General features: G+C 46.1%; 1 protein-coding gene across 2 annotated transcripts in view; it reads left to right on the top strand.

Moving 5' to 3' along the window:
• Positions 1–673: 673 nt before the first annotated feature.
• AP1S3 (adaptor related protein complex 1 subunit sigma 3) overlaps positions 674–15,886 on the top strand; it is a 60,024-nt gene continuing 44,811 nt past the window's right edge. Inside the window, exon 1 of one of the 2 annotated variants that reach the window (XM_030325660.1) lies at positions 674–823. In XM_030325660.1, coding sequence (XP_030181520.1) covers positions 821–823 — 3 coding nt within the window. In that variant the 5' untranslated portion in view covers positions 674–820. Of the gene's footprint in view, positions 824–12,623; positions 12,898–15,886 lie in introns of those variants that run through there. The other variant, XM_030325662.1, reaches the window with a different exon arrangement.

The following is a 15,886-nucleotide window of genomic DNA, read 5'->3' as shown; positions in this document are numbered from 1 at the left end:
GCCCCAGGTAAAAACTCCAGGCTTAAGAAACATCAAGCGGAGAAGGGAAGAGACTGGACATTCGACGCCACCAAGTCTTAGGAGAGACGTCCTAAAACCAGGCTTGTATAAAATGACCTATGTCCTTGGATTGCAGCATTAAAAAAATACACAAAGACGGGAAGAAATCGGGAATGGGTGGGGGGGGGTGGTGGTGGCAAGGGATCGCTTCTAGTTCCGGCTCTGCCAGCCGCTCCCTCCCTTCTCGGTTTAGGACAAGCCAGCAGCGTCTGGTCTGCCACGTTCCCTAAGTGCTGGGGGCAGATGCACATTTCTGGAATACAGGAATAACATATTCTCCGGGGCAGAATCAGGAAAGCAGCCCCCTCGGGGGTCCCTGCTCAGGGGTTCCCGGTGGCCCGGGGTGCAGAGGCGGGGGCAGGTGCTTATGCACCTGCCGCAGCCTGCGCGCCGGGCTGGGAGGGCTGGGGGGGGGGGTGGGGGTGGGGAGGAGGGAGAGGAGGTGGAGGAGGGAGGGGAGGAAGTAGTGGAGAGACGGAAGGAGGGGAGGGAGAAAGCAGGGGAGGAGGGAGTGGAGGAGGGAGAGGGGAGGGGAGGAGGGAGAGGGGAGGGGCGGAGGGAGGGAGGGGAGCCGCGCGGGGAGGAGTCTGCAAACTTTCAGTTCGAGGGCATTGTGGGAAGCAGCCATGGTCTGAGGCGGGCGCCTCACCTGTCAGCCTCCGGCTCCTGCGCTCGCCTTGCGCCCTGGTGACCCCCGCTCCACGCTCGCCGCTCGCTCCTGGGCGGCCGGAGGGGACGGGGCGGCGGAGGCCCGGCCACCATGGTGAGTGACCCGGGGGCGCGCGCCGGCGGGAGGCACCTGCGGCGGCCGCCGGGGGGACCCCGGGGTCCCGGTCCGCCGCCCGACGGTGCGGACGCGCGGGCCACCGGGACGCCGGCCCGGGACCCTCGGGGCCACAGGCGCGCTCCTTCATTCATTGGCTCGTTCGCTGAGCGCGGGGTCAGTGCCAGGCGCGCGCGGCCAGGTGCAGGGTGTCGCGGGGGACGCGGGGGACCTTCGCTGGCCAGGGGGGTTACCTTCTGGGAGGAGGGTGTGGAGACGAGATGGGGAGCCGGGTGGCAGACCGGGGAAGTAAAGGTAACCGCCGCGAGTGAGTGCTCCCCAAGTCTCCAGTACCACCGGATGGCGGAGGGGAGAGGCCACTCGGGAGGAGATCGCGGAGAAGGCCCTTTGCGGGAGGTGACATCTCAGATGCCGGAGATCCCGCAGGGGCCATGCAGGTGGTGGGAGCCGAGAGAGAGCAAAGAGGAGCGAGAAGAAATCCTTGCTTGTGGCAAAAAGAGAGAGAGAGGGGCCGGGTCCAGTTGAGGTGGGTCGTTAGAAGCCAAGTTAAGGAGTTTGGGTTTTATTCTAACTTAGTTGAGCCCTGGGAGCCTTTTAGCGAGATTACTGGTCTCATCTCATCCCTTCTACACGCAAAAAAAAAAAAAAAAAAAAAAAAAAAAAAAAAGTGCCTGTGGCTGTTGGCGGAGAGTCGCCTGAAGGACACGTGTTCGAGGAGGGGTTTCCATCAAAGTAGAAACAAGGAGACCAGTTCCAGGGCCCCAGGTGAGAGGTCGTGACCTGCCCTCGGGTGGAAGCAAGAGCTTCAGGCGCCTCTTCCGTTGCCTTCTGTCCAGGTTGCCTTCTGTCCAGGGCTAGCGTTTTGACAGTGAGGTGGCCTGAACTGTGCCAGTCGCACTTCCCCAGGTGAGTTCAGGTCCCACATTTAAGTAGGAACAGAAGCGACCCGCAGTCTGAGGGCTTGAGGGCCCGCTGCGGGCTGGGCAGGAGATAGTCAAGGACAGTGTGGAATGCTAAGCCCCTGGACGCAAAGACCACAGATCCTGGCCCCAGGGAGAGGCCTGGCCGCACAGGCCGGAGATGCCTTTTGTTGTTTGTTGAGAATTCCTTGTAAATACAGCACGGTGTAAAAAGGAGGCTGTAAATAATGGAGCAGCTCTGTTCGTTTGCTCGGGTTTCCCAAGGAACAAGGTGACAGCGTGCGGAGCTTGCCAGCATCACTTGCCTGTTGGAGGGGTGGAAGTGGGAATGAACTGGGGCAGGGTCCTCACTCTAGACAGCACTTGCCGTGGAGTTTGGTTTTTTTCTTGCTGGTTTCGTATGATCAGGTAGTCAGAAATGTGTGCAGAAATGTGTGGCTTTAGCACCAGGCCTCGCCCACCAGAAATGCTCATGTGATTGAGCACTTCGGATAGGCCCAGTGGGATGCTCAGCCCTACCATTCACCATCTCGGGCAAATCCTGATGAAAGTGAGTGTTCTGCTCTTTGCATTTTACCTGTTCCGACCTATTTTTAGCAATGTGGCCCTGGACGGTCTCTTGACCTCTCTATGCCACTTGGCTTATTTGTAAAGTGAAGATTGTAAGTGTTCCCGACTTGTTAGAAGGAGTTCTCCACATGCAGTCTGGGGACCCTAAGGAGTCCCTGAAACTTTTCAGAGATCCACAAAGACCCGAGGAATTTCATAATAGTTTATAACAGCACCATGATATTATGTGCCTTTTTCACATTCATTCCTACATGACCGTGTGTGGAGTTTGCTTGAGACTAACATGTCCCGGGATTATGTGACAGATTGAATACAGACACAGCTAGGAGAGTCCAGCTGTCTTCTACTGAGCCAGACATTGAGAAGATTCGAAAAAAATGTAAAATAGGGGCACCTGGGTGGCTCTGTCACTTGGGCTCAGGTCATGATCTTAGGTTCGTGAGTTTGAGCCCCACATCAGGCTGTCAGCACAGAGCCCCCTCTGGATCCTCTGTCTCCCTTTCTTCCCCCCCCCCCCCACCATGCTCTCGCTCTCAAAAATAAATTAAAAAGAAAACGTTTAAATTTTACAAAAAGAAAAACTATAACCATACATAACCTACATAAATAAAAGGTCTTTGGAGCTACCTGTTTTTAAGAGTGTGAAGGAGTCACAGGCAGGTTCTGTGAGTCAGTGCAAGTGAATGCATTTAGGGCAGTAGCTTTGCCCCCGTCCGAGCTCGGGGACTATAACGTCTCCTCCGATATTACTGCCACGTGCTGGGAAGAACCTTCTTGGTGAGGGCCACTTTGTGACCCTCTGTCTTTCTCCTGCTCCGTTCTTGACTCCTGCCAACTCTTCCCTTAGGAAACTGAAAGGTGCTTACGCTATCCTACTTGCTCCCTCCGCACAGGAGATGGTTCTTCATCCCTGTGCCCGTGGGCCAGATTTCTAGCACAGGGATTCTATACCTCCTGAATTTGGGGACTGTTTTTTTATCCGAATTGTCTTGTTTGAATCAACTTTGTACCTCTGCACCCTGTCTTTGTTTTAGAAATCTCTGCCCTGGGAAGCAATGAGAGGGTTATTGTGTTTCAGGGATCCCCGTGGCTTCTGAGCACAGTGTATTTAAACATCTTAGTGGGAAGCCTTTACTGTTGGATGGTTGACAATGTTGGTGGAGGAAGGAGGATTTTATTTTTTTGTTTATTTTTTTTTCCCTGTAAGAAGATAGCAGTGAGGATTTAGAGGGTGAAGTTTGAAGGGCTGTGGGGATGCCTTTACTAAAAATGCAAGCGGACATTGCTTTATGCAGTCCACATGCTTCGGATAATTTGAAATGGCTTTTAAAACCACGTTGCAAACAAAATAGAGGAATTACCCATTGAAAGAAACTCCAGGGGTGACCCATTTTTGAAATATGAAGAATCATCTTCTTGCGATGCAAATGATCATAATGGACGCTGCTTATATCTAAAGTGAGATCCGCTTACGCTAAAAACAAAAAGATCGAAGATTCTTTGGTGTGATTTTAAATCTTAGTTTAGAGAGAGACTCTCCTGAGCTGAACTGGGAAGCCAGTTCTTGATCAGCGTTGACGTCAGTCAGTTTGAAACAGCACGAGGGCACCTTCTCCTAAATCAAGTACATCAGAGTTCCCCGTGTTCGTCCTAATCTCACTGTATCGCCTGGAAACAGGAAGGATGAAGAGGGTTGCAGAGGGCTGAGGAGGGAGAAATCTAACTATGAACCTGTAGATCCTGCTACGATCCCGCCTCCCTACCCAGTATATCAATTTAATCGTCCAAGGCTTAAGTGAACTGTAATAAGCACGTAGTTATTTAGGCAGTTTAAGTTCTAGTTCCAGGGTGAAGTAGTTTATTACAGCAAGGAGCACTTTCCTGCTCCAAAGCCTCGTGTGAGCTGCTGGGCAGCTATTAGTGTGGGGGGGGAGGGGGTTGGGAAGAAGGGAGGGAGGGCAACGTGGCTTCGGTGGTGGTCAGTTATCCCCAGAGGCAAGACCACAGACGGCCCTTCCCCCAGGTCTCCCAACAACACCAGTGAGACTTGTGTTTACCCGACCCCAGGATTGTGATTCCTGAGTTCCCATTCCTGGTTTCTGTGGCCAATAATGTCAACAGCTTATGATTTTTGTGTGACATTTTACAAACAGCTGGAAGGAAATGGTCAGCAGATTGTGTACTCGCCACAGGGTATTTTCGATGTGTGTCCCTTTGGGTCCCATGAGTGATTTCATTATTGACTAAGACGTAACAGATAAAGCAAAGCCCATCCCCCACCACAAAGGACGAAAACTCCTTGAAGAGCCCCCAGAGATAAGCATTTTGGGATCTCCCCATGACCCATTCCTTTGATGATATTTTGTTGTTACTATGGCCAGGCCAGAGGTTCTTGCAGTGATCGGAGACTTCACTGGGGTTACTTCTTCCCTGGGGCCTGCCCGTGCCTATCCTAGCCATTTACCTGGGAGAAACTCCCTTTGGACCATCTGGAGCCCCCAGATCCTGTGCTGTGAGAGAATGGGCAGGGAAACCAGAAGCCAAGCCCCTCAGGCCTCCCAGGGCAGCTCTGACCTGTCTCGCCAGCACCCTGACCGGCCAGAGGAACTGTGCTGATTACGTGGCTGCTGATAGCAGGATAAATGGTGACTTTTAACAATGAAAAGGAAGCGCTACAAATCATTTAAGTTAGAAACGAAATGCCGTTGAATGTTATGAGGAAGCTGGCCTTCGAAAAAGCTCCGACCACGTCCCGAGCCCGGGAACTTTCCGACAGGTAGAAGTGAGTTCTGAAAAAGCTCTGACTAGTTTCTGCAAAGCGCCCGGGGGAAAATGATCAAGTGTCCGGGAGTCTGTCAGTGTGATGGGCCACTGACCTGCAGTACAAGAATAAGGGCACTCAGGATTTCCTATGTTCATGTCCTTGTCGGATCCTCTCTTAGTAGGGCTTCCGGGCTGGTGAGAAAGGATGGGAGTGTGGTGGGGTTCGCTGCGTACTTAAATGCTGCAGGAGGCTTCTGGCCACCCTGGGTTATTAAAGAGGAGAAACTTAAGGCCATGGTTTGCAAGCTGGGGCGCCTTGTACTTGGTCTTGTAGACAGCGGACGTCAAGGGATAATCGTGAGTTGCACAGATCATTTTAGATTTAAAACTTCTTTGCACTAAAACACGAATGGGGGTGCCTGGGTGGCTCATTGGTTAAGCGTCCGACTATTGATTTCGGGTCAGGTCACCCTCTCACGGTGTGTGGGACGGAGCAGCCCATGTCATGCTCAGTGCTGACAGCACGGACCTGCCTCGGATTCTCTCCTCTCTCTGCGTCTCCCCCACTTGTGCGCATGCGTGTGTACGTTATCTCTCTCAAAAATAAATAAACATTAAAAAAAACTCACAAATGCGTTTGAGTCCATGCTGCAGAATTCATACACACTTTAAAGATTAAATAAAAAAACCCTAAGAAGTAGCTTGTGTATGGCTAGTTGCTTAAGACTAGCACTCTACATCTCACAAGGCTACCTGCCTTTTTTGTTGTTTCGGTGATTTGGGTCGAAAAGGTTGAGATGGTGTTCGAAGACGGGGTCAGAAAAATTTTTCTGTAAAGGGCTGGATCGTAAGTATTTTAGGCTTTGTGGGCCCTAAAGTCTCTGTCACTGTCACTTAACTCTTCTATTATAGAGTGAAAGCAGCCATGGACGAGATGCAAATGGGTGTGGCTATGTTTTAATAAAATTTTATAAACACAGGGGGCGGGCCAGAATCGGGCTATCGGCTGTAGTTTGTTGACTTACGTTCTAAAGTAACTTCCATTCATTCACTATATATTTGACAAGTGAATTGGGCATGTGCCCCAGGACAGGCAGTGCACCAGGTAGAACTGGCTATATAATTTGTCACACCTAATACAAAATGAAAATGTAAGGTCCCTTGCTCAAAAAACTGTTGAGAATTTCAAGATGACTGCAGAGCATTAAACTAAGGACTTGCTCTAGGCAAGAACCCTGTGTCCACAGAAACCAGCCCTGGGTCTAGGCCTCAGAGCTTGTGTTAAATAAACCAGAAGCTCCTTGCTGTCCTGGAGCCCATGTTCTTGGTAGAAAGTTCTCGAAACTTTCTAAATATTTTGTACCAATGACACAGAAGAGGATATTATAAAGCATTCATAAATCATCCTCTCATTTTTTTACTTGATGGAAGTTGCAGGTGTTTCTGATGTGGGCAATGTGGGACCCTGTGAGAGCATGTGGAATTGGGGGCAGTCCTGGTGTAGGTGGCCACTTCAGGCCCTGCAATTTCACCCCTTCTCAGCCTGAAGAGGTGGGTCCATTCATCGGGCCAACTCAGCTGGCCCTTGGTCACTTCCTGAAGCAGTTGTGACTGGATAGAGAGTTCAGGAACCATGTCCTTCTATATCCCCTTGGGTACAGGACATCGAGGCTTCCCCAACCCGTTCCAGGTTTGCCCTAAAAGTCCAGGTGTGGTGTAGTTTGTCAGTGTAAATCCTGTACATTAGTTCCCCATTTGTGTAAAATGAGACCGATACGCCTGTGTATAAACTGGAGACTTCCAGGAGGATATGAAAGAAACAGTGATTGTTCCTGGGAAGGGCTCTAAGCATCCAGTGTGATACATTTTCATTTCGTATTGTATGTTCTATTAGATACTTCAGTTCTCTCTATTTGAATGTTAATTATCTTCTAAATTATGTGAAAAATCACTTTTAAAAATATCTCCATTTACATTAGTCCTCCAGCAAGACTCTGTTTGGTTTTTCCCTGTGTTTTGTAACTTTTTCTTAAAGTTTATTTATTTTGAGAGAGAAAGAGCACAAGCAGGTGAGGGGCAGAGAGGAGGGGAGACAGAATCCTAAGCAGTCTCCGTGCCTAATGGCACAGAGCCTGATGCGGGGCTTGACCTCATGAATAGTGAGATCATGACCTGAACCGGCGATCAAGAGTCAGACACTTAATTGACTGAGCCACCCAGGTGCCCTGCGTGTTTTGGAACTTCTTAAGGTTGGATGTGTCTGGAGTTGGGATGTAGGCAGAAGTTTCCTGAAATCTCAAACACACACACACACACACACACACACACACACACACACACACACACAGGCTTTCTCTCTGACTTGAGCTCTTGGCCAGCCTTCTGAGACTCCTATTAGTACCTGTTTTCATATGAGAACTGAGAAAACCTGAGGGGAAAAATGTGAACCATCTTTCTCACTTCAGTGACTCTGAAAACTTTTGGTAACGACATAGAATAATGTTTCTAGTCACTTCATAGAGGACTGAACCATTCAAGTACAGAGATGGGTTGGCAGATCACCTAGGGTTGGCCTTCCTGCATTCAGTGAAGAACTGAACATTCCAGCAAGATTAAGAAGTCACGTCCCTGAAAAAGTCAGGAAGGCCCCATCAAATGTGGCATCAGATAACGACTGTCACTGATTTGTTGTGCCCCTGGTTTCAGTGTCTGCTGCATATCCCCAGCTTCCCAAGCCTTCCTTAAAAAAAAAAAGGACAAAAAAAAAAAAAGGCAGCAACGTTTCGTTATATGGAGGTGAAGCTGTAAAAGGCTTGAAAAAAAGGTTTCTTTGAAGAGAAATGTCCGAATTTCATCAGGTGACAGAACGTGTTATTGGAAGACACATCTCTGTTGTGAAAACGTTCAGCTACTGGTTCCCTGTGGAAGTGACACGCGGGGCATTTTGCCCAGCTTCCCCCCACCCCTTAAAGCCTTCATGTGTTCATTTCCAGAGGCAGGTGTCAGATGTCAGTGCAATGTGTCCAGGAGGAGCACATGATGAGGCCGACAGCCCCAAGCCCTGCATGTGTGCCCTGTGACCTTGACCACTTGGGTTATCCCTTTCACACGGGGCCCACTTCCTCAGTTTACCTGCAGATTGAATGAGATAATCCAGTTCAAGCCCTTTGCATGCGGTCTGGCACCTGGAACACATTCCATAAACGTTAGCTAGGCTATTTTTAAGAGAAACAGGAAAAAACCCTAACAAAATGTTTAAAAAGGGTTATAAGTTGATTCCCGCCTCCCCCCCACCCCCCCAGTAAACTTATCTGAACCAATGAAATAAACAAAATATCATAGACTGTAAACACTGGGGAGATAGGAGAAGGTAAGGGTTTTTGTAGTATCACAGTGTTTTTCCAATGTGATTCAAAACCCAGTGTATGTATAGGACATTTTTCTTTTATTTCCTAAACAAGTACTTTCAGTTTCTTTACTAAGAAGCCGAAACCTCAATTCTAAGTGCACTGCACGTGCATCCAACCTTTTAAAGTTTATTCGGCCTCATGACTTTTATACTTTAAGGATTCAGATAATCTATATCAACAGTCTTGGTAAAAAAAAAATAAATAAATAAGCGGGAGAGGGAAGACTTGACTATATAGCAAGCCAGGTCTTTCTCTCAGATTGAACCTGAGCTTTGAAAGAGGATGATGGATGTGCCATTGCCCACCTCCTAACAAATTTTGTTCACCGGTGTAGACCTTGTTGTCAAGGTATAAAGGCGCGAGGGACAGATTTTTATTGAGTTCTGAGTAGTCTCCAGTAGGAGGAAAATGGAAGTTCTTAATAAACATTGAAGTGGTCATTACCATCGAGGTTAGCATATTAAGCATAGCCTCTTAAAGTTCCTGATCACAAAAAAATTCACATTAAGAATGATTGAATGAGCATCACTATGAAATACGAATAGGGTCCCAAGTTATTCATGTTTCGTTGGACTTCACAGTCATACTGAATGTTGCCTGGAATTTCTACCCACTATTTCCAGTTATCTTTTGGTCCTTAAATGATTTGAAACAGAACCAAAGGCCGGTCTGCCTCTCAAAAGACTCTAGAAGAAAATCTAATTGGAGTTATAGTTACTCTAAGACAAAAATGAAGCAGTTAACAGGTATTGTTGGTATGTTCTAAATTGATTACTCTGCCCAGAGGAAGTAATGAATGGAGAAATCATATATGAACCACTTCTCAGGCTTTTTTTTTTTTCCTCCTCACTTGTGAATCCTTGAGCTCTTTTAATTGGGGAAGTTATTAGAAAAGAAAACCCAAGGGCTCCTTGGTGGCTCAGTTGGTTGAGTGTCTGACTTTGGCTCAGGTCATGATCTCACAGTTCACAAGTTTGAGCCCCGCATCGGGCTCTGTGCTGACAGCTCAGAGCCTGGAGCCTCTTCAGATTGTGTGTCTCCCTCTCTCTCTGCCCCTCCCCTTCCCCCCGCCTCGCTTGTGCTCTGTCTCTCTGCCTCTCTCTCTCTCAAAAGTAAGTAAACATTAAAAAAATAAATACAAAAAAAGAAAAGAAAAACCCACAAGTGTAGATCTGTTTCTTGATTGCAAGATATGTGTGTTGTGGGGAAGAAATTTCTCACATGCACAGGAGTGGATGATTAAGCACTGAAGTATATTGTTCAGATTATATAATTGCTGCAGAAGCAGGACACAGTACGAGCTCATGGGAGAGATGGGCACTGGGCTGAGACCAGAAGGGCAGGACGATCCTGCCTGCAGCTTTTCAGAAGAGCACGTACTGTAGATACGCTGGATGTGCATGTGAGTGGGAAGGGTTCATAAGCAGACCGTAGAGACAGGCAGTTTGAGGGAAATGCAAGTCCTGGAGGAGAGCCTGGTTTCTCATCGACTCCACCTTCTCCAACTTTGCTCGTCCATCAGCCCCAGTGGGACAGGATTCATCCAGTATCATCTGGGAATGACACTTCTCCCAAGTGGATTTTCCAGAGAGCAAAATGGACAAACTTTTTTTTTTTTAATTTTAGAGTTAAAAAAGTGTTAATACCCTCCTCAAGCATTTGGGGAAGTTCATCAGAAGTAGTTTGAAGCAGCCTCACTTCCCTGCTTGGTTTTGGGGATGAGTTAGTTGCCTTCTAAGCAGCCAAAGTACAATGGTACAGAAATTGCGTGTGTGTGTGTGTGTGTGTGTGTGTGTGTGTGTGTGTTTTATCTCTGAATGGTTTAGTTCCTTTAAAATACTGGGGTGCCTGGGTGGCTCAGTCGGTTAAGCGTCTGACCGGCTCAGGGCATGATCTCTCGGTTTGTGAGTTCGAGCCCCGTGTTGGGCTCTTGTGCTGACAGCTTACAGCCTGGAGCCTGCTTCGGATTCTGTGTCCCCTTGTCTCTCGGCTCCTGCCCCATTCATACTCTGACTCTCTCTTTCTCAAAAATAAATAAACATTAAAATACCATCTGCTGTTCCTTCCCTCCACTACCCTGTATGTCTGCCCCCAAACTCTCTTCCTCCAATCACTTTCATGTATGTTTCAAGAAGGAAAGTTCATTTTTAAAAAAAGTTTGTTTATTTTGAGAGAGGCGAGGGGCGGAGGAGAGAATCCCAGGCAGGTTCTGCACTGTCAGCATAGAGCCCAATGTGGGGTTCCGTCCCATGAGCCAAATCATGAGATCATGACCTGAGCTGAAATCAAGAGTTGGTCGCTTAACTGACCAGGCCACCCAGGCACCCCCAAGACAAGGGAAGCTCATTATAATAGCAGCTTAAGACAGATATCACTAGGAAGACAGAAGAACATAGCATTGGTAGGGGTTGCCGCATTGGGAATGAGAGAACTCAGGGCCGTCACCCGGCTATACCAATGACTGTGACCTTCACTGCTCTCCTGCCTTCCTGGCTCTGTTCTTGCTGTCACGTGAAGCAAGCTTGGACCTGAGGCATGATCTTAAAAACTCTTTCTGGCTCTCACAGTCTGTTACCTGCTGCAAGAAAATCCCATGTCTCTCTAAACCTAACGTACACTGTTTTCTGAATGTGTCAGAACCAGAAGCAGGGCGGGGGTGTGATGTTGAGTTGTCGATCCGTGTGTCTTTACGTTGCTGTTGATGCCTGACATGTCCTAGGTGCAACTTGCAGGTGCAGTTTCCATGTCTGCAGCTGGCCTGAAGGTCTGATGGCCATCCCAACACTGAGGGTACATAACTAGGTGGTGAGTCATTGCATTCCTCACACATCTGTCTGTTTACAGCGCGTAAACGTCACGAGTGCATCGTTAAGTGCACGATCGTAAGTGCAATTTTGGCTTCAGTCAGCATAAGTGTAGAAGAAGCACAGCGTTATTATTCTGCTTTAGGTACAAATTTACTGAATACCTACTGTGGTCTAACCCCGGAAGTGGAGATTATTAAGCGCTGTAAGGGAAACAGAACTGATGATGCTTCTGGTCCCACGGGGAGGGAAACCTATAAATAGAGCAGTTTGTACTGCTAAACCGTGGGTTTCTTCAAAGAACGTTGAAAAATGAAGATGTGGTCAGGAGGCACTAGGGTTCAGAGGGAAGTGTGAATCTGGAGAGAGGTTTTGAAAGGATGTTACTGATGTGCTTTGGTGATGAGTGTATTTCAGACACGGGGCTCGAAGGAGGAGCCAGCTGCTGAGGTGGGTCCCAGTAACACGTGTTCTAGGGCCTGTAAGCAGATTGGCATGGCTGCATGGGGGAATGGGTTGGAAAACACACACACACACACACACACACACACACACACACACACACACACACCCCAAATACTTGGGAGCTAGATATCTCCCAAGAAAAAGTAGAATCCTTGGGTGCTTTGGTGGAGGGCATTGAAAGACAGGAGATTTTCTCTGTGCCATTCTGGAGGACAGTCCCGAAAGGTCTGTCTTTTCTGTTTTCTGTTCAGAACCATCATTTCACAGATGTGGAGTGTGAACAGCGGACAGGCACTGCTTGAGACAAACACCTAAACGAAATCTCCGTCCCTCTGTAGTATTTTTAGATGGTAGGGGGTAGCGTGTGCACATATAGGTGTAACTGATTTGAAGTTTTAAAGTGAAACAAAGTTTTTTGTTCATCTTGTTTGTATTGGTAACCACACCCATTTCTCGGAAGAATTTGAGCCTATCTTTGCCAATGATCATTTAAAAAAATTTTTTTAATATGAAATTTATTGTCAAATTGGTTTCCATACAACAATCAGTTTAAAAGAAAATTCAGGCAATAAATATTTATTGAGCAGCTGTTTGTCCATACCTATTAAAATTCAAGCCATTACACTTGCTCAAAAGTAAAAAAAAATTTAATTTTATTTATTTTTATTTATTTTGAGAGAAAGAGGGGGAGAGAGAGAGTGAATAGGGGAGGGGCAGAGAGAGAGACGGAGAGAGAGATTCCCAGGCAGGTTCTGCAAGGTCCACGCAGAGCCTGACATGGGGCTCGAACTCATGAAACTGTGAGATCATGAGATCATGACCTGAGCCGAAGTTAAGAGCTGGATGCTTAACTGACTGAGCCACCCAGGTGCCCAGGCACATAAGGGACTGAAAGTGAAAACTTCAATTCTGGCTCCTTGTGTAAAGCTTTGGAAAGGACTCTTATTCTTTGTCAGTTGCAAGATAAGTAACTATTGGTCTGAGAAAAAAAGTTTTTTAAAGTGTCTTTCTTTAAAATAATGCGCTTGTCTGATTAAGTGATGTTTATCCATATTTATCAGTTTCAGGGTCAAAATGCTGATACGCTAAAGACCACGCTAAATCTTTCCAACACAGTAATGGTGAGACTTTTTTTTTTAAATAAAACTACCCTTTCAATCCCATTTTCCTGAGCTCCTTCTTATAACCAGTGAGTATAATCATATTTTATCAGTAAGAGTTCAAAGAACAGAATATTTAAGATCAATAGGTTTGCAATAATGATTATATTTTTAGCAAATATTTACAACGTGAATGTTTCTAAAATATACTTCCAATTTAGAATTATATTCTGTACTACAGTCTTGACTATGGAAGCTAAAAATTTTAGACCTTGAGCAAAAGTGACCAAAAAAAAGGTCTAAACTTCTTTTTTGTTAACTGTGAAATAAGATAGTCATAAACACAGTAGGATTTCCTTTTTCTTACAAAGCATCTTTTTTTTCCTCCCCAGTTTTATTGAGATATAATTGACCAAAGCATCTTGGGGTGGTATTTTTTTTGTAACATCATAGAAAGATTTATAATTAAATATCAGTTTTACTGAAAATGCACACAATTATTTATGGGAGCCAATGACTTTAGAGTTTATTCCATAGCTACACGTTGCTAAAATTGGGTTTGATTTCTGAATTTTAAAGTAACTATTTAAAATGTTGCACAAGAAAAAGAAATGAGAAAACAGACTGTACTTATCTTACATTGCCGGTTTCTCTACCGAGTGGTATAAGGAATGGTGATTTCCAGCAAAAGTGACCGTAAAACATCTATTGTATTCTCCCGTAATAAAACTTTATGCTACATGGGAAGTCTAATAAAAAAGAAACAGGTGTTCAAAATGGAAGATGTTAAGCCCATCTTCAGCCCTACCTGCACATGGCTGATTGCTATGACCCCAAAATGGGCCAGCCCAGCGCAGGCTGTAGTCTGATGCTCCCTTTTGGGTAGGGAACTGGAGGCCACCAAGTAGAGAATAGAAACACTTCGGCCAATGCATGTGCGTATCACCATCCACCCTTAATTACTCACGTCTTAAGAATAGAAGGAACCCGGAGAGGAATCATATAATGAGCTCTGAGCAGAGGTCAGGTTCACTATCAAGTAATTAGCACTATCAGCAATTAATATAGCGTTAAACTATTTGCCTGTGACTGAAACTTAAATTGGTAACAATTAAGTAATGTCACCTTAGTGCATGTAGCCTGCACAAAATACCGTGCTGGTGGTTCTTAAAGTTTTCTGGGATAAAAATCCTTCTTAAAATCTGCTAAAATTTCTGGACCTGATTTCTAGAGTAATCGCTCATCTAAAAGTTTGCATCTAAAAGTTTGCATAGACTTTCAAGTCTACCAACACTCCTTTCCCTTTTAAATTACCCTTAGACCTTGGGCATTTATTATAAAGGTATAGAATCCTACCTGAATTCAATACCTAGCCCTGCCACCTATATTTTGAAGACTCCACGAAAGTCTTTGAAGTGTCAATAACTAATTTTTTTTTGTATTCAATATGATACGTCACCTAGGTATGTGGATTAAACAATACAATAGGACCCACATATAAATGTGCCCCAAACCGTGTCCGCCGTGCAATGGATTGTCTTTATTGATAAATAAATAAATTTGTCATGTGGCATAGTATGTTCATATGGGTTGGTCTGTTAATAGACTGGAGTCTTCCTGGAGAAAAGGGACCCTGAGAAGTCAGATGGTGATCAGAAAGTTTCTTGGAAGAGTGCAGGATCAGAGTAGCCAGATGGGGGGCCAGTGACAGTGTCTGTAGGGTGATCCCCCTCATAGCTGTCGTATCTACCTCCACTCTAGGTAAACAAGTCAACAGATGCTACTTGGAGAGGCCACACAGGTGCCTTTGTCCCTAGAGATGTGTTCACAGATTCTTCCAAATTGTCCTATTTTTTCAAGAACTCTAAGCAGACCACTGCTGCTAACACAGCTTTCTTCAGACCAGCTCCTGTAGAATAGGAGCTGGAGGCCCTTTCTGGTTGTCATCCCAGCCGTGTCATCCTGTGACCACACTGTGGCTGATTGAGCTGTGTCTTCTGTAGAGAGCTAATCTCACCACTATGGGCTATTTTATTTTCATTGCCAGATTATGAGGGTTACCTGCAGTCTTTTGTGAACAGGCTGCAGTCTTGTGGACCAGAGTGTTATGTATCTGTTTAACAGAGATTCAAAAGCCTCATGTAGTATGTCCAGCAGTCTCACGGGCGCTGTGCACATTTGAAGACTGCCTTTGACTGGCGGATTGTGTGGGAAAACCTCAGGCTTTAGAGTCGGACGTATCTGTGTGTTGGAATCCCTCTCTGCCATTTACTGGCCTTTGAGCTGAGTCCCTGACATAGGTATCATAGACCATCTATCCATGACCTCATATGAGTACTATCTGTTCCTTGCTGGTGGTTATCATGATTGTGATGGCTTGTGGCTACTCACATTTCCTGCTTCTCCTAGCAACGCTGCATGTTCATGGCCCGGAACCCTGGCTTTGCTCGAAAAGGACCATCTGATCTCTTGATTTGTTTTTGATGGGTTATCAGTTGAAGTAGTTTTTTTCCAAATGTATGGGGATGAAAAGAATAATCATCCACTCTCTGTCATAGAGGCTTATCACCACACACGTCACACTACGTTCCTAATTTAACCAATTAACCTGAGATGATAAAAGTTCACTCTGATAGTATTGTGTTCTGTGGAATGCAAAGCGATGTACCTATAAGATTGGTTTATGTGCTTGGATTTGCTGTGGAGTTAAAACCGTTTCAGATTTCTTAGAAACCTAGGACCCATTGCTTTAGGTTTTCTTACAAGGTTCACATGTTAAGTTGGTTTTACAAATCTGTGCATCATTTATTTTAGGTTAGTACTGCAGTCCTTAGGAATCTGATGTCGGTTCATAAAGTTAGGGGGAAAGTGATTGTTATCTGACCCTTAAAGCAGAAGCTAAAGATCTGTTACTTTGGGTCTTTCTGGAGTTAATTAACCCAGTCTCTCTGCTTTCCTTGGGTTGAATCCAGCATCAGCCCTGGACGGTTTTTCCCAGACTTACCTTCCC

Source organism: Lynx canadensis, chromosome C1 (genome assembly GCF_007474595.2).
Source record: "Lynx canadensis isolate LIC74 chromosome C1, mLynCan4.pri.v2, whole genome shotgun sequence".
NCBI lineage: Eukaryota > Metazoa > Chordata > Mammalia > Carnivora > Felidae > Lynx > Lynx canadensis.
Note: the sequence above shows the minus strand (reverse complement) of the source record. Positions and strands in the feature narration are given on the sequence as shown.